The sequence below is a fragment of the Gobio gobio genome (assembly GCF_949357685.1).
Source record: "Gobio gobio genome assembly, chromosome: 2".
Lineage (NCBI taxonomy): Eukaryota > Metazoa > Chordata > Actinopteri > Cypriniformes > Gobionidae > Gobio > Gobio gobio.
The window spans coordinates 31,702,368-31,722,040 of NC_137098.1; the positions used below are offsets into that span (position 1 = coordinate 31,702,368).

The following is a 19,673-nucleotide window of genomic DNA, read 5'->3' on the forward strand; positions in this document are numbered from 1 at the left end:
TCTTAAGTACCATAGTAACGATAAGTATAAACACTATTTCCAGCTTGATGGGGGTTCATCGTTTGTATCTGTGTGTGTGCTACTAGAGTAAAGGCATTTTGTGTATGGTTGAATTCAGTAAAAAGTCACATGATCAATCATTTTTTGCGCTTATTGGTGTCAATTGAAAGTACTTGTGTACATCCCTAGCAACAGTAATATATATGTAGTTAGTGTTATGTTGTTATGCTTTATATTTGAAACACCTGAATAATAGATTTAAACATTTTTAACTTTGGGGATTTAAGACAAGTTTTATGTTACCCTAATTTTAAGAGGTTATTTGTAATCATGTACGTTTACATGGAACACTGTAATCGGTTTAAAAGTCCAATCCGAATGAAAATGCTCCATATAAACACCTCAATCGGAATAAAAATGCCCAAACCGAATGAAATTGTAATCAGTTTGAGAGGGGTGGGATAAACCTTTTCATGAACCGATCAAAAGAAAAATTCCACCATGTAAACGACCTGATCCGATTACTTTGAGTGTACGTCCTTCTGTGACATGATATATAGCGTGCACGCCTCCACAACTGAAGAGCGTGCACCGTGCTCACACCAGGCTAATGTTGACAAGAGAGGAAAGTTAACTTTACTGAGGTATTAAACTTTTAGTTATGAACATAATGTTGGAATAATGACACAGACATTGCCTGGCTACATCTTGACAGCGTTTGTCCTAGACTTCAACTGTGCCTGACAGAAGAGTTTATTTTTGTGAGGTGATTCTTATACTTTACAACAAATAGCTTTTATAAAACTGTATAAGTCCTGGTGGCCGTTGAGTTGCCATGGCAACGGGGAGCATTCAAGCTGCTGGAGAGGACGTGTTGATATTTCTCTGTTTCTCGTAAGTTATATATAAAAAAGTTCACAACTGCTTCAAATTGGTTAAGTAACATTACCCACGGTCTACTTTAATTACTTTTGTTAATATTTATACTTGTGATTATGGTATCTTTCCTTAATCATCTGAAATATTTATGCGTTTAGTAATGATGCGGTGCACGTCTTGAATGCTTTCATTCATGTTTCACCGTATACCCTATATTTTATTAATAATTTGGGTGCGTTTTATTGTTAATTTTGTGTTTTTCAAAATAAATTAATTGAATTCATTTTGAGTCCGCATTCATCATTCACAGCTGTTGAAATAGCCATTGTATAGGACATATATTAGGTTAAACTACTGCATGTCCGCCCACAGAACAAATTAATAAATATAAAAATGACCAACACAGAACTATTGATCCACGAACGTCACAGTTTTTATAATTGGCAAAGTTTCAAATCTATGCGACAGACAAACTGTGCGCGCATGTCACAAAAAGATTCTGATTGAAAGCATCAGCACATCTAAACACTAAATCGGTGTTTACTCATGTAAACAGTCCACCAAATCTTTCAATCGTAATGATTTTAATCGGAATGACAAATTGCGCATGTTAACTTGGCTATTGTTAAGAACATTCTTATTATTTTCAGGAATTCAAAATCTTCTTAGGTTTTGTCTTTAGAACAATCTTTAAAAAAAAGGATTATGTTCATCGGAATACAAAATATTATTAACTTAAATAATTCTTAGTAGAGCTGCATGCTCCACGATTCTGAACAGACAATAACAAAATAACATGTAATTTACTAGAAGTTCTGTTAAAGTGTTAATTGTAGCAGTCTATTTAAAATGTTTCAATCTGAATGATTTATTTAGAGAAAAAACTCCCTCATAAATACTTAACTTGTTTTATTACTGGATGAATCCCTGTTTTTGAACAAATCTCTTGAATGAATGATGTAATGTCTATGGCTGCGTCCAAAATTTATTTTGAAAAAGTAATTACTTCACAACTGCTAAAAATGTACATTCTATATAATATGATTGTGTGTAGCATGAATCGAGTTACTTTCATGAAGTGATTTTCTCTAATTTGTTCTTTATATTCTTAAAAATGTTTCGTGATTCGACCCCAGCTGCATGTAAAATTAACCTGCTCTTAGGAATTTACTGATATGGCTGGAGTCATGATATTGAACATATACAGGGAGTGCAGAATTATTAGGCACGTTGATTTTCTGATCATATTTTTTTTCCAGGCACATTTGACCAATTCCAAACCACAGTAATCCTAATAACTACTATTGATTTAGTATTTAATAATGTATAAGTGATATATAATTGTTCATGAAGGCTGGAAATGAAAATCACCTTATATTCAGGTGTGCAGAATTATTAGGCATGTTTTCTTTTACAGATAAATTGAGCCAAAAAAGAGATTTAACTCAGACTGAAAAGTCAAAAAGTATTAAATGCCCATGAGAAGGATGCAATACTAATGCAATACTAGACATTGCAGTTAAGGCATGACCATTGGACAGTGAAATGCTCATTGGGTCAGCAGGATCTGACAAAAACAGGTGGTGAAGAAAAGACACCTGTTAACTGCAAAAGAATTAAGAATTAAGGTGAAGAATTAAGGGTGAAACCATCAGGAACCCTTTAGTCTCCAGCGCCACCATTTTCCAAAGCTGCAACCTACCTGGAGTCTCCAGAAGTGCAAGGTGTCAGGATCTCAGAGACTTCAGTTAGGTAAAGAATCCTAAAAAATGACCCCCACTAGATAAGAATCACAAGCTGAAGTGTTGTAAAATACATGAAGAAGGTTTTTTTATAGGCTTTATGGACAGATAGTTTGAGAATGACTCTTGAAGGACCAGCACCACATCCTCTAGTACCACTGTTTGAAGAATTCATCTTCCAGAATCTGGCAGTACGTTTTGGGAGTTCATTTTTAGTCCATCTCTGCAAAACGGACTTCAGGATGGACTAAAATGAACTCCCAAAACATACTGCCAGATTCTGGAAGATGAATTCTTCAAACAGTGGTACTAGAGGATGTGGTGCTGGTCCTTCAAGAGTCATTCTCAACCTATAAAACCTATAAAGCCTATAAAAAAGCAGGCTTCATGTATTTTACAACACTTCAGCTTGTGATTCTTATCTAGTGGGGGTCATTTTTTAGGATTCTTTACCTAACTGAAGTCTCTGAGATCCTGACACCTTGCACTTCTGGAGACTCCAGGTAGGTTGCAGCTTTGGAAAATGGTGGCGCTGGAGACTAAAGGGTTCCTGATGGTTTCACCCTTAATTCTTCACCTTAATTCTTAATTATTTTGCAGTTAACAGGTGTCTTTTCTTCACCACCTGTTTTTGTCAGATCCTGCTGACCCAACGAGCATTTCACTGTCCAATGGTCATGCCTTAAAGGTCCCGTTTTTCGTGTTTTTTTGAAGCTTTGATTGTGTTTACAGTGTGCAATATAACATGTGTTCATGTTTCGCGTGTAAAAAAACACAGTATTTTTCACACAATTTACTGATCTGTATACTGCTGTTTTCACTGTCCTCAAAACGGCTTGACAGATTTCCCTGTTCTATGAAGTCCCTCCTTCAGAAATACGTAACGAGTTCTGATTGTGCCAGCGGTTCCCGTGTTGTGATTCGACAGCAGCTTAGGGCACGCAGAGCGCACGTTACCGGAAAGGTCACGCCTCTCACCATAACGGGGATGCATGCGCTCAATGATCTCTAAGTACAGCGTCCCTGGGAAAGCCAAACAAAGGTGACTTGACTCCGGGATGAAAATAACAGCGTCTCGACGACATGGCAACAAACAAACTATATGAACGCAACCGAACGCAACACTTCCTCTTCTCCACGCGGGAGCAACAAGACCACGCCCCCTTTTTCGCGCGTTCTTGTGGGCGGAGGTTAGTCGACATACTGAAAGGGAACTTCTGCTAAATAAAATATCTCGCTTGGCATTGAACTTTGAGCTTTATAATTTTACAGGTATTATAAATGCTCTAACAGCAACATTACACACTAACTAAAGTTTGAAAAATGGGATCACGAAGAACAGGACCTTTAACTGCAATGTCTAGTATTGCATTAGTATTGCATCCTTCTCATGGGCATTTAATACTTTTTGACTTTTCAGTCTGAGTTAAATCTCTTTTTTGGCTCAATTTATCTGTAAAAGAAAACATGCCTAATAATCCTGCACACCTGAATATAAGGTGATTTTCATTTCCAGCCTTCATGAACAATTATATATCACTTATACATTATTAAATACTAAATCAATAGTAGTTATTAGGATTACTGTGGTTTGGAATTGGTCAAATGTGCCTGGAAAAAAAATATGATCAGAAAATCAACGTGCCTAATAATTCTGCACTCCCTGTATTTGATAATTAATTAATTAATTAATAACATTTTTAATGAGAAAAATATTACTGAATGCACCTTCAGTGATTGGTTCTCAATCCTTTGAATGACTTGCATGTCAAAAAAAAAAAAACATTGACAAGGGACTTAAGGACAAATTAAGCTGTTAAACAAACCTCTACTGTGTGTTTTCTCTAAGGAGTCAGAGGAGCCCGTGTTGGACCGCTGCGTCATAGATAATGACATCTCCCCATCCCGCACAGGAAGCTCCATGACATCAGGAGACCTGGCTGATGTCAGTTCACTCTCCTCAAAGGCCCCATCACACCACAGCTCCAGTGGGACAAGCAGCGGGGGCCTGGGTCCCATCAGAATGCCAGATTTCCTCATGCCTGCCAGCCGAGGGGCAAAATCTGGCCGGTAAGAAGTTATGTTTCCGTTTCCGTTACTAACAATCTGCTGTTAACACGCCAGTCTCACAAATGGTCACACTTGTAGGGCAGTGGTTGGGTAGAATGTCTTGCATGCTTGTGTTTGTCAGAATGTTTCCTTCAAGCATGTTCTTAACAACTTGTAATTAGACAGACACGGTATGATTTTAGTATCCTCGCATGGCTGCTGCTCCCATACACATTTGGTTGAGGGCGTTTCAGCTGAGCGCTTCCTCTCCTTGTGTGTGTTTGAACCCCAGGTGGGGCGGGTGGCAGCAGCCGAGGACCCACACTGTGGTGGTGGGGTCAGAGGTGACGGATGCACGGGGGTTTCGGGTCACCACCCAGCTGAGCCCCCGTGGCCGTGCCCGGCGAGGAAGGCCTCCTTCCCGCGGCCCGCTGTCCAGGTGAGGTGCTCCTGGGTAGGCTGGCAGGTTCCAAGACACTCTTTATACCCACAGTTAGCCACTAATTTATAGCCACTTCATAAAACCACTGTTTTTAATCATCTTGCATGACTCTTGCTCTCCCCCCCCCCCCAAATGTCTCAGACAGTAGTTTTAACTCAGCTCTCCTTTGTGGATCATGGATAAGCTCTCTGTTAGTTTACATATTTAATGGGCGTTGTGATGAGCATGGTGTCACAATCTTCTCTTTTTATTGCTCTCTTCCCCCTGCTAATACTGACTCTCAGAGGTGGCAGGACAGGGCAGAGAGGTGGTGCCCATGGCCAGGGTGCTTCATCCTCAGAAGAGGAACCCTTTGCCCAAAGACATGCCCAAGCGCCGGGCAGCCCAGTAGAGCCCATTGCTACGAGCCGCTCTGATTCTCTCAACACCACCTCCCCGGACAACAGCACTGGCTCCAGCAGTTTTGTTGGGCTGCGTGTGCTGGCCAAGTGGTCATCCAACTCTTATTTCTATTCTGGGAGTATCACTCGAGACCTGGGAGAGAACCGTTTCCGCCTTCTATTCGATGACAACCAGGAGTGTGAAGTACAAGGAAAGGACATCTTGCTCTGCGACCCCATTCCTCTGGAGACGGAGGTCACTGCCTTGACAGAAGAGGAGTACTTCAATATAGGTAAGCAGGACTAAAAACTATTATGATCCATTACATTTATACCATGATGTATTCATATACTATTCATTTAACAGTTCAAATTACTCATGGTTGTATCATAGTTTTAGGGTCACGGTTTCACTATGTGCTAGAAAATAAAGAATATATGAAGAAATAACTCCAAGCAAAAGAACAAATAAATACAATGGAGCAGAGATCCAAATGAAATTAACAGTGATTTTTGTTTGATTAACATTAAAGACTGCAGCAAGAATATTAGGCTGCTGTCACTTTAAGACCTAATGCACGGATCCAATATACTGATACACATGTCTTTCTCGACTGTTTAAGTACACTTGAGACATAACCAACTATGTTTACTAGGATGCTCGCCAAGACAGGCATGTGAATGAACTTTGAAATGTAAAATTTGCTTGTGTCGCTCTGTCAGTCTATCTTTCTTCTATCTATCCTTATCTTTGTCTGCCGTTGTATATACGGTTTCTTTGTCTGTCTATGTCTCTGACGTTTTCTGTTTTTGTCGTCTATCGGTCTTCATACCTTTCATACCTGCACTCAAAGCGGTTGATTTAGAAGTTTTTTGGCATCTCCGTGTGGTCCTTTTTGGTATTGCAGCTTGACTCGTCTAAAATGAAAACAATCTCATTGTTGTTGCTCTGTACACACACTATTACACTTAATTCTGTAAAGTTTTTTATGTAATGTTTTTTTTTCATGGGTGCTTAGATGTGTATGAATTTATAATATAACAGAATTATTTGGACTCCTTATATTTGGTTGTTTGTTGTCAAATACAGTTTTGTGAGAATCACCCTTCAATTAGATTGTTTGGATATAGCAAATTATGACACAATGAATGTGTTTATTGAGATAAATGGCTTAATTTCACAACAAAGGTGTGATTAATCGTGATTAAAAATTATTCTATTGACATATATCTATTGATATATATATATATATTTATGCACTGTTTTATTTTAATTAAGGTATTCTTATTATAGGCTATATTCATTTAAAAAAAAAAATTGTATGTTCTTCATAAGCAAAGCACTTGCATCTGATGTTTTGCTTTCGGTTTTTACAGAAAGAATATGCATGAATGTGAAAATAAAGTGCAGGACATGCTTGATGTGTTACTCGCACTGACTAAAACACACCCAAAGCACACGCACAGAAAGACGCCTCTCTCAAACAGCATGTGATCCGGAATTCAGTTCTCTTTAAAGGCGCATTGCTCTTGAACGTTCAGATACACATTTATTTCAAAATATCTGTCTTGACGAGTATTCACGTAAACCTAGTTGGTTATGTCTTTTGAACATAGGGCTGCACGATTATGGCGTCAATGATAATCATGATTATTTTGATCAATATTGAGATCACGATTAATGATCACGATTATTTGTTGATTTTTAATTAGAATTTAAAATATATATATTTTAATCGGATGTGTAACAAATTAGATCCGTGCATTAGCATAATAAACATACTGCTGTCTGTGACATTAATGTTAATCAAAAGAGGGAATCACTCACTGCTCTTGACTGAATAACTTTTGTAGCTTTAATAATAATCAGTTTATTTAAAATGAATACACTAAAGACTATGCAGTGACTATTTTTACTTTTGATTATTCAATTTCTGTATTATTTTATTTACCTGAATGCATCTGTTAAATAGATATAAAATGTAAATCACTGTTAATTTTATTTATTTATTTCTTGTTTGTTATTTACATCTGTGTTCTTATTTTTAACAACAAAGAAAATAACAACAATAACTATATTGTGATTTATTAATAAAATAATTGGAAGAAAAGATGCATGGAGAATGGGTTTATAATCGAATCGTTGCCCTCTGAATCGTAATCACGTGGCAAGTGAAGATTCACACCTACATTTACTAATCTTCAATTTTCTGTGCTTTTCTTTGTGTCGTCTGATCAGGTTTGGTGAAAGATCATAAGACTCAAGACTCTGAGTTCCTTTACTGTGTGGAGAAAGAAGGTCAGAGTAAGTGGTACACCAGAACATCTGTGATTCTCAGCATGGAGCAAGGCAGCCGCCTGAGGGAGCAGTATGGACTGGGACCCTACGAACCATCTACACCCCAAACCATGGCATCTGATATCAGCCTTGGTGAGTCTTCAGCTGGACCGTTCTGGAAACAATCATCTAATATAATATAATAAGGAAATTCTTGCAATTTACCAACTCCTCCATAGCCAAACTTTGACCTTTTTGTAGCAGTTGAAATGGCACCAGTTTTGTCACATTTGGCGTTACCGTGTCATTTTGTCCTCAGATAACCTGGTAGAAGGAAAGCGGAGACGCAGAGGAAACTCAAGTGGACCAGGGACCCCTACCCGGAGCTCCAGCAACAGCCCGAGAAACCCAGGGCCTTCTGGGAAACGAAAGCTCATCAGTGGCGCAGAGGACGAAAGGACTCCTGCGAAGAGAGGACGCAGGGGGGGAGGGGCCAGAGTGGGTACGGTGCCCCTTGTAGACAGACTTTATTAATTCAACAATATGGAGCAAAGCATTTGCTCCGTTTTAGCAGAATGTTTTATCATGTCTGATTTTATTGCCTAAATTGATCTTTTACTCTCATGGATTTTAGCAACATTTTATTCATTTTAATGTCTATGAAATTCTGTTTTACATTACCTGTAAATGTATTTTCAAATGAACTCAAACAAATGAATGACAAACCAAATGAGTGCCTTTCTCCTCAGTGTTTTCGTTGTTGTATGTAACCGTCTGGTTTTACAATATAAAACGTCTGATAGACCACATGAAGGTATGATCAAAAACTGCTTTTGATTTTAATGGAGTAGATCTCCATGCAGATCTCCAGCTCTAAACAGCAACTGGTATGTGGCATAACATGCTTTTTTCTTTTGTCTGGGTGAGCACTCAACAGGGTAGATGGGAGTGGTGCTTGTTTTTAATTCCTCACAGTTCATTATTCTTTATGGGCTCTTTGTTATACAACCAGTTTCAACAGTCAGGTTCAAAGTAGTGTTCACATAGTTTTTTTAACTTCTTTTTTTGTTTTACTTCAACAGGGCAGCGCCTTGCTTCTTGTATCACATCTGGGAGTGACGCAGATCTGCCCCGTGAACCCAATGACCTGGTAGCGACACATGGACCTCTGCCTGAAAATTCCTCTCTCTTCATGGGATTTGTCTTCATGCTGACAGCATCCTCTGAAAGTGACAGAGACTCCAACCACCAGACCAGCGAAGAGGATGAAGGTAAGGAGTAGAACAAATAAAGACTGCATGTGTTGAGCGTTCATTGTTTATAAGGCTCAGTTATTTTGCTGGTGATGTAAAATTAAGCATCATCCAGCAGGAAGCAGTAGCTGCGTTTACATAGACCCTAATAATCCAACTGTAATTGGGCTAGTAGGAAAAAAAAGTCACAAGCAATCACGTCAATCGGAACGTTTTGGCCAAAATTTCATTAGAATTGAAAAGGGGTGGTTTAAACTTTTTCTAATCTGTCTGATAGGACAATGGTTCTCAAACTTTTTATACCAAGTACCACCTCAGAAAATATGTGGCTCTCCAAGTACCACCATAATGACCAACATTAAAATACAGTAGCGTAGTAGGCCTAACTATTCAGCTACAGCTCTGCACAGTTCAAAAACGAGACAGTTTATTCCTAATAAGAATATGTATTGTTGTCAGCCAATTTAACATTATAAATACACAGTTTGTACATTAACACTACACTGTGCTTACATACAGATAAATAAAATGGTTCAATTGTGTTGTAAAGTTAAATTAAAACTTGTAAAACCCCGCCCACTGGTCCAATTCTCGGCGTCCAATGGCAGGGAGAAGGTGTTTCTGCGTATCGCTGTCTTTCCTTTTACACAATAAAACAGTTCAATTTAAACACATTCTTTTGTATGTATTTACCTTGTTGTTTCATCTGACTCCATTAAATGAAAATGTGTTAAATGATTTTGTTAACCATTAACTTTAGATTTATACTTTGTCTTTCAATTTAAATCGTTTATCTTATGTTATACTCAGCATTCAAGATTCCAGTAACGGTCTAGAGTTTCGCACCGGCCGGGTTTACGATCTCTATTACGGACCAGTCAGTCTTGGTCATCTAGGCAGAGGCGACACACTGATATTCTGGACGCCCGTGCAATACGTTGATCATTCCAGAATATTTTTATTCAGTTCCCTTAGATCTGAATTCACTTAATTAATGCAAAACTGTTTCTAATCAGAGGCCATGACCATTATCACAGAATCAAGCGACCAACTTGCTAATTCTGATGATAACTTTCTATAATCATGCCGTGGTTTCCCACGTATACGTTAATTAGAACAATATTGCAATAATCAGGAATTGAGGTTGCCCTATTTAGATTGGTCTAACAATTTACTATTGTTCTAAACGGAAAGACTTGTTTAGCCTATCAACCTCTACAGTCCAAGTATACGTTACCTAGTGCCAATGTGTTAGTCGGAGCTCTAAAGCATCGATCCGGTGTGCTCTTTAAGCTTCACCAAAACCGTGTCTTAGTCCGTGTTAAACTAACCTGAGCAGATATCCGTACTGTTATGGTTATAACATGAAATACTGAGTTAATAACACAAAATGCGTTGCAGTAAGTTTAAAGCATAACGATTTATTAACCAGGTAAGAAACATCAATCAAAAGTCAACTCAAAGAGTAAAAAGGCATCAATCAATCATATACAGAAACAATAATTCAAGAATCAAGGATTCTAGAAATCTTTACCTGGTCATGAAAAACTACACACAAGCAGTGTGGGAAATCTCAATACAGACTCCACGATTCTTGTATCACCTTCCCTTAAATACCCAGATAATTCAATAAGACCACAAATGGTGGTGTTTGAGGTTATAATTAGATTTTGGTCCCTCATCCAGGGGGGTCACAAATGGGCAACCAGGATCTGTGTTTGAATGGGTTCTAGACATCTGCAAAGGAGGGCATTTATTTACATACAGGAGGCACTTGAGTAGATGATCTGTGGGGGGTCACCTTTTGGTGAGACATAGTATTTTTATCAACTTACATAACTTCTTGGAGGTTTGCATTATGATTTAGGAGAATGAGACCATTTTACCAGACGCACTGATACGTTTCAAATGATACTAAACATGCATAGTTACACATTGTATACATTTAACGTTGCATAGATTTTGAATGAGTTTTCAGTGTGGGTGAGAGTGAGTTATACAGAGGGTGCTGTGCAGGGTGTGAATGTGTGGTGTGTGTGTCTCAGTGTGATGTGTCTCGGGTTGGGCTGTTGTGTATTTGGGGAAGTGTTCGAATGGTAATCTTTGGGAAAGTCCTTTGTTTCCGGGAAATCACGGTTTCTCTGTTCAGACTGAACGGCATCTCTCGGCCCAGACCGATCGGCACCACCTTACAAACTGTACTGTATGTAAATGTAAAAAAAAAAAGACTAAAATTAAGATTAAATTAAAATTAACATTAATTTATTTAGTGATTCCTCTGTGTACCACTAGAGGCAGCCTGAGTACCACTAGTGGTACTCGTACCACACTTTGAGAACCACTGCGATAGGACATTTAAACACTTGATTGGATTGAAAACTGATACTGGAAAGTACTGCGCATACAATGACGTAGAAATGGTGCATTGATGTATGTTAAAAATAGTGTCATAAATGACTGTTGTATCAGTCTGCAATTTTCCTTGAAGTGTAAAGTGTTGCAGAAGAATGACGTCCCAGCAGTCCTTGCTTCGGACTCTTATCTACAGACGCCTTGATTTGGCAGTGGAAATTGGCATTTGTGCAGTTTGATGAATATAAGCATCAGGGCACAAAGCGTAATGTGCTCGTTCTCTCCTAATTAGGACCGGAAAACGATGTCATTTTCGCCGCTAGAGTTCACTTATCCAAAATAAAGGCGTAGTTTGATGTAGGGATCGACCGATATGGATTTTTTAGTGCCGATACCGATTTTTTTTCATCAGCCTTAGTCGATGACCGATACGGGCTGCCAATTTTCTGGAACCGATATTTGGAGCCGATACTGCTTTTGCTCCCTCAATTTACATCATAAAAATGACACCATGATCATGATGATAACAATTAAAATTTTTAAAAAGGAACATTTATTGAACTAAAAAAAAAGAGTTCAGTGGTGAAACTAAATTCTGAAAATAAATATTTAAGCATAAATAAAATAATTACACTATTGCGCACAGTATCAACAAGCAAGCATCATAATAAAGTGCACACAGACTGTACTATACTTAAAACTTTTATACTTTTAAAACTATTTACAACCTAGTCATTTAATGCTTAGGTGCACTTAACTTAATCTCTTGAAAAAAAATATCGGCGAACGCAGCAGCCTTGTATCGGCCGATACATATGATAAAATGATGATATGATAAAAGCATATATCGGTCTAACACTAGTTTGATGATGCCTTGATTTTGCAGAATCATGGGAGTTGTTGTTTTCACCTCTGCAGCCGGTGGAAAACAATCCGGGGGGGGGGGGAGCAGAAAGTATGACGAGGCATATCTTGCTCTCGGCTTTACTGTTAATGTTATTGGCGAAGAGGAGAGGCCCATGTGTGTCCTATGTCTTAAAACGCTGGCAGCAGACAGCCTGAAACCTAACAAATTAAGAAGACACATTGAGACGGTACATCCGAATTATGTTCAAAAGCCACTTGAGTTTTTTAAAAGAAAACTTGATCAATGTCGTGGGCAGCAAAGTAATTTTGTAAAAGCCACTTCAGCAACAACAAAAGCACAACTGGCTTCGTACAAAATTGCTTATCGCATTGCACAATGCAAGAAATCACACACGATTGCAGAAGAATTGATTCTGCCCGCTGCCATGGATATGGTGTCAGTTATGCTTGATGAGGCGAGTGTCACGAAATTAAAGACTATCCCAGTGTCTAATGACACAATATCAAGACGAATTTCTGATATTGCAAATGACGTGGAGGAACAGCTCATTGAGAAAATAAAAGGGAAACGTTTTGCGCTCCAAGCTGACGAGGCCACTGACAGTTCCAAGGACAGTTTGTTAATCGCATATGTGCGCTTCGTTGATGAAAACTCACTGACTGAAGATGTACTGTTTTGCAAGTACATCCCAAACAGAGCAACGGCTGATGAACTTTTCAAGATTATTGATTCGTACTTGACAGAGGCAGGGATTAAATGGGAGGACTGCTTGGGAATTTGCACGGACGGCGCACAGACCATGGCTGGGAAACGAGCAAGATTGCAGATTTGCAGGCACTCATCAAGAGAGTCGCACCGAAAGCGAAGTGGACTCACTGCTTTATACACCGAGAAGCCCTCGCATCATGGCAGTTAAGTCCTGAGTTAAATGATGTTTTGACGGACGTTGTTACTGCGGTAAATTACATCAAAACAAGACCGCTGAAATCCCGACTGTTTTCCACGCTCTGTCAGGAGATGGGCACCGATCACAGTGCTGTGCTGTTTTACTGCGAAACGAGATGGCTCTCCCGCGGCAAAATGCTATCCAGGGTGTTTGAATTCAGGGAGCAAATTAACATTTTTCTGCAGGAAGAAGGATTGACTGAGCTTGCCAGCAAGTTCAGCAATGAACAATTTTTTATGAAATTGGCATATCTCAGTGATATGTTCGCCAAGCTGAACCAATTAAACCTTCAGCTGCAGGGCAAAGACAAACACCTACCACATCTGGCAGACCAAGTCAACTCATTTGTCTGAAAATTGGAGATGTGGGGCAGGAAACTTGAGCAAGGCAATACAGATTCATTTGAAAATCTTAAAAGATTTTCAGAAATTAATAAGCTCACAAAAATCACACCGATCCCGTGTTTTTTGGAACACATTTCTGCTATGAGACGTCATTTTCAGAAGTACTTCCCTGACAATAGTGTGCAGTTTGATTGGTTGAGAGATCCGTTCACTGCTTCTGCACCTGCTGATCTGAGCTCCTCTGAGGAAGAGCAGTTCATTGAAATGACTTCTGACTCAAACATGAGGCTAAAGTTCCCATCACAAAGCCTCTGTGAATTCTGGCTTGGTGTGGAGAAGGAGTTACCACTCATTGGTCAGAAGGCAGTTGCAATTCTGCTCCCCTTTGCTACGTCCTATCTGTGTGAAACAGGGTTCTCTGCTGTTTCCTCACTGAAGACAAAGCACAGATCTAAGCTCAACATTGAAAATGACTTAAGAGTGGCAATATCAAAGCTGCAGCCCCGCTTTGAAAATAGGTTGACCAAAACCAAATTTTGTTGAGTTATGAGTGTTGAGCATCATAGAAGTCCATTCATTTTGATTGTAGGAGAAAACTAGTTAATTTTAAGCATTTTTGCGCTATATTCAACTTCCGGGTTTAAATTCATCTTTGTATCAACGTCACAGAATGTGACGCTTTGTCGTACTATAGTACAGCGATGACTCATCGATGTCTCATAATTATTCACGAGTCTGCGTGTCCTTATCCTATGAGAAGACGCCTCGCTTAACACAGCAGCACGTGTTGATTGACAGGCGCTGCAAAGAGTGAGATTGCATTCGTAAGTGAGCGATGCATTAATGGATCAAAAACGAGTGATTATTTTTGCTTTGTATTAGTTTCTGCATCGCATAAGTTCTCTTCAGTAGATCCTGAGTCTTCACACAAACGCGATTCATCCACAACGTGAGTGTAACCTCTCTTTACGGCCCATTAATCGATCAAACGGCTCATAAAACACTGCAAAATAAGCCTCAAAAGTTATCAATGATGCATCAGCGTGCTCGTATATATTTTCTATACAGAGAACATGCGAATGACTGCATTTATTTGTGCAATACATAGCTGTCATAGGATATGTATTTTATGTATTTGTGTTATTTAAGGTGAGCTTACAAAACCATGTGTATATTGTTACATAATGATATTTTGCAGCGTGCAATTTTTTGGGAAGCGTTGATGCTTTTACTGAGAGTGAAATGATACTCTGAATCTGAAGCCGTTGTTGTCAGTCAGTAAGTCTCCCCTCGTCCCCCTTCACTCCGCAGCTTAACCACGCCCACTTTTATAGCATTTTTCAAAACTGTGGTGAGAACTGACGGCTGCTAAAGCAGGGGGTTTCATGACCCTTTAAAGATTTATTAACATTACTGTAGTTTGTAAATCGAGGGTAACGTGGGATGATGTCATTGAGCGTTGCACGGACACGGTCTGTGTCCTGGTTAAAATGGCTTATTTCTCTGGATTTAAACATTCTTGGAAACATTTGGGATAATGCAAGTACACAATTCAACATAATCTATTGTTCGTGGGGTTTTTGGATATTTTAATCCAAGAATCTTACATATTGTGCCTTTATGTCTGCATTTAAAAAAAAAAAAAAAAAATGATGGTCAGTATGTGGCAACAGTGGGAAACTGTATTTGTGCGGTGTGCATATGCCAAAATGTGAACAAAACGTGTCCATGTAAACGTAGCTAATTTGCTAATGATTTTAAGGCATTACTGTTTATTATGGAATGTGCAAAAAATGGCTTGGTTTTTTTTTTTTACTAGAATTTGTAGTATGTTTATAAAATACCATTCTGAAGTTTTGGGTCAATTGGGGAGTTTCTTTTTTGGAATGACACTTTCGATCAATTTAAATGTATCCTTGCGGAATAAAAGTATAAAAATAAATGCTGCACTTTTAAAAATTTCTATTCATCAAAGAATCCTGGAAAAAAATTATCACGCTTTCCATAAAAATATATTAAGCAGCACAATGTTTCTTGAGCACCAAATCAGCATAATAGAAAGGTTCTGGACTGATCCTTCAGAAATCATTCTTCTTTGTATTGGACAGTGATGATGTCGTTTGTCTTTTGTTAGAGTGTGTGCAGAGAGCGCCATATAACAAGCTCTATACAGTGAGACAGCTGGAGGCGGGAGGAGGAATGATCCTGCTTGACTTTAATGAAGAACAGGTGAGCTCCTATTCAAAACAACCCCTCTCTCTCCTGCAAGAGCTGCACGGCATACTTTTTGCTGTGTGTGCATGTTTTATGTATGTGTGTGTTCTGCATTGTCAGTGTAAAGCAGCCTATCAGAGCTTGCTGATTGCAGACCAGCACTGTCGGACCAGGAAGTACCTGCTGTGTGTGGCAGGTGGAGTTCCCTGTGTGTCTCAGATGTGGGTGAGGGACTGCTGCCAGGAGAAGAAGCTGCTCAACTATAGAAATTACTTACTTCCTGCTGGTCTGGGGCCTGAGGGACACATTGTGGAGTGGTAAGAGCTTGTCTTGTTCGGATGAGACTCCTTTTCTGATCTAACATTACTTGGGCTGTGTTTACGCTGTGCTCCCAATTTGTTTTTCAAATCCAGTCTGTCTGCAAGCAATACATATTTTTCTCATAAGATATCCTGTGCCTCTACATCAGTTGTATTAGTAATGAGTTGAGTCTGCATGATGTCAATGTCAGTCACTTTATTTATGTAGCACAATTAAAACAACATGTTGACCAATGTGCCTTACATAACTACAAGATACTGACATGCATAGCAGTAAATCACAAACAGTTAGCCACTGGTTAAAAGCCATAAAAAAAACAGATGTTTTAAGGTGTGATATTAAACTCATAAACTGTAGTAGCAGCTATGATATAAGCTATTCCGTTTGGGAGCAGCTACAGCAAATGCACAATCTCCTCTTTGTTTTAATCTAGACCTCAGAACTATTTATATCCTTTAACTAGTGCATCTCAGCGTTCTTTGATACTCAGTCAGGAGATCCTAGAGATAAGATGGCATGAGACCATTCAAGGACTTGTATACTAGTAAGAGAATGATGCCAAGACACTTGAGTTAATGAGTAACTGATTGTAAAAAGATCACTGAAAACTAGATATTTTCAGAACTGAACCCAGCCAGTACTCTATTTTACACATTCATTCTTAATGTCACCATTAAATAAATTGTGTAAGTTATGTACACAGATTGCCCTTTGTGTTTGATCAAACGGTCATGTCCTAAATGATGGGAAAAATTGACTGGAAAATTGATCAAATTAAGACTGAATCGCTTTTCCAAATATAGCGTTATAATTACATTTATAAAATGTACTTATTTTGTCTTCTGGGAAACATGTAGTTATTAGCTTCTTAAGGGCAGTACTAAATGGGAAAAAAAAGATCTTTAAACAAAATAAGAAAAATGTACACATCCTGTTCAAAAATTCACCCCCTGCTCTTAATGCATTGTTTTTCATGGAAGCTTGTTTCCACCACTAAATATACAAATAAAAAAGCTAATTGCGACTTTTTATCTACCAATTCTGAGAATTCTGAACTTATTCAGGGAGAATTGCAATTCTCAGAAAAGAAGTCAGAATTGTGAGTCACAATTACCTAAACAAATGATTTAATATGAAACATGAAAACAGTAGTGGATCATCCAGATAACGACAGACAGTTGAGATTCAAGGGTAGGCTATGTACATTTTGGAGTGTGGCAATTTGTATAAATTCTGTAATTTTGTCTTGTGGAGTATATGTAAACATCTATTATGTGAAATGGCTTATTATTCAGGACAGTACTAAATAAAAGTAACATGTCATTTTTATGATCCTAGATCCCTCACATATTATTAATTTGGCATATTCTGCAAAGGGTATGAAACTTATGAGCAATTTAGGATGCTTTTGCAGAGTCTGAGAATCACCAATTGCTCTTTACATTATTTAATTTTAAACATTAATGTCAACTGTAACAGGCAATTAAATTACATTTTAAAATTCAATTCAAAGTAATCACATTGGTAATCTAAAATATTTTTCGGATGTAACTAAATTGATTTATCACCCATTTAAAGTGTAACTAATGAAATAGTTACTCAAATTTTGTATTTTAAATACGTAACCAAGTTATATATATTTTGTTACTCCCCAACCATGCATATACACATGATGGAGGAGGAGATAAATTATTCTAAATAATTTCTTTTCACATATGGACTTAATTTGGATTGCGCATGTAAAATTCAGATGCTGTTTTTTTTTTTAAACTAAATATTCAACAACAAAAAAATCAACTATATTACTGATCCACCCGCATTGTCACAATATGATAATTGAAATGAGCTGGATGACATCACCATTTTCTCCAGAGCGGCTGTACAGCCAAATCAAATTCTGTTAAAAGGGTTAGTTCACCCAAAAATGAAAATAATGTCATTTATTACTCACCTTCATGCCGTTCGACACCCGTAAGACCTCCGTTCATCTTCGGAACTCAAATTAAGATATTTTTGTTGAAATCCGATGGCTCCGTGAGGCCTGCATAGCCAGCAATGACATTTCCTCTTTCAAGATCCATTAATGTACTAAAAACATATTTAAATCAGTTCATGTGAGTACAGTGGTTGAATATTAATATTATAAAGCGACGAGAATAGTTTTGGTGCGCCAAAAAAACCCCGATATAACGACTTCTATAGTGATGGCCGGTTTCCGAATCATGATTCGACTCGCTGATTCATAACGCTCCGAAGCTTCATGAAGCAGTGTTTTGAAATCTGTTATCACTATATAAGTCGTTATTTAGGTTTTTATGGCGCACCGCACCAAAACTATTCTCGTAGATTTATAATATCAATATTGAACCACTGTACTCATTTTTGGATGAACTAACCCTTTAACACTGTGAAGCTGCTTTGAAACAGTCGGCATTGTAAAAAGCGCTATATAAATAAGGGTGACTTGACTTGATCAGACGACAGACAATTTTATTTTTAATTTTTTTGGTGAATACAACAAAAAAAGCTTATCTTTTGCTGCTAATCTGAATAAAGAATTTTTTTGTGAATAAGTGTTTTCTTGTGTTCTCTGTCTTCAGGCATCCTCGTTGTAACCCTTTTAAAGCGCTGAAGGTGATGCTGATATCAGAAGATCGTGTAGATTTGTGGACCTCTTTGCTTTCCATGGGTGGTGCGGCAAAAGTTCATCACCATAAAGAAAACGAAGACATTTCTGGTGGGTAACAGTACCTTTAGTTCATTAGCAAAATGTAGAGGGCTTTAAAAAGGTAAACTATGTAACTTTTGGCAATCTAGCGGTTGATAAACAAAACTGCATGCGTCTTGTGGAAGAACATTGTAGCTGGAGCTACTGCTAAGTATATGAACACGCAGTCACGCAGGTACTGGTCTACTCCGCAACGATTGTTGTCCCGCCAGGTCTAAAATAGTTTGAATAGAAACACTTATTATAGGTGTACTTTGTTTTTGTCAGGATGAGACAAAAATACTGCTTGAAAGATGGATTCATGATGATGTACTTGCTTATTATATTATTCTTCATCCTTGCATTTTTTCCACTGGTTCAGTCTGCTTTCCGGATCATGGCATGCCATTTTGCACAAGCGCACTGTTTGGGTGTAATTTGCTGAACAGTGTGCTCGACCATGCTAAGAGCGGAAGAGCGGACTCCGCACCAGAGATGTACTCAGTCATTATATAAATTAAAGCTACATAGTGTACCTTTTAAGGAAGCCCAAAAAACGGTGACAAAGTGATTAACCTTATATGGAATAATGTGGTCAATTTTGTCATTTGACAGATATTACAAACATGAAGTTTGACCTGGCAGTGACAGGATCCGCGTGTCCTGAGGAATTGAAACGTGTGGCCCCGGACATGCCTGTCGTCTCTCTGGAGTGGCTGATTCAGAGCTTGATCTGTGGAAAGTGCCTCAGCTATGACAGCAATTCTGAATTCTGTCACAACCCGTCTACGTAAACCACCGTCCTCTGGCGTCTTCTCGTGTCTTTTAAATGTTCTCCGGTTTAGTGCATGCATTTTACTGTACATAGTTTTTATGAAATAAAGAAATCGTGATTGTT

General features: G+C 38.3%; 1 protein-coding gene across 8 annotated transcripts in view; it reads left to right on the plus strand.

Annotated features, from left to right (window-relative positions):
- tp53bp1 (tumor protein p53 binding protein, 1) overlaps positions 1-19,673 on the plus strand; it is a 34,327-nt gene extending 14,654 nt beyond the window's left edge. For 3 of the 8 annotated variants that reach the window (XM_079804897.1, XM_079804894.1, XM_079804893.1), the window contains 10 exons: positions 4,471-4,691; positions 4,963-5,109; positions 5,397-5,785; positions 7,732-7,923; positions 8,090-8,272; positions 8,853-9,041; positions 15,668-15,762; positions 15,868-16,064; positions 18,669-18,805; positions 19,391-19,673. In XM_079804897.1, coding sequence (XP_079661023.1) covers positions 4,471-4,691; positions 4,963-5,109; positions 5,397-5,785; positions 7,732-7,923; positions 8,090-8,272; positions 8,853-9,041; positions 15,668-15,762; positions 15,868-16,064; positions 18,669-18,805; positions 19,391-19,569 — 1,929 coding nt within the window. In that variant the 3' untranslated portion in view covers positions 19,570-19,673. Of the gene's footprint in view, positions 1-4,470; positions 4,692-4,962; positions 5,110-5,396; positions 5,786-7,731; positions 7,924-8,089; positions 8,578-8,852; positions 9,042-15,667; positions 15,763-15,867; positions 16,065-18,668; positions 18,806-19,390 lie in introns of those variants that run through there. The other 5 variants (XM_079804896.1, XM_079804898.1, XM_079804895.1 and 2 more) reach the window with 3 other exon arrangements.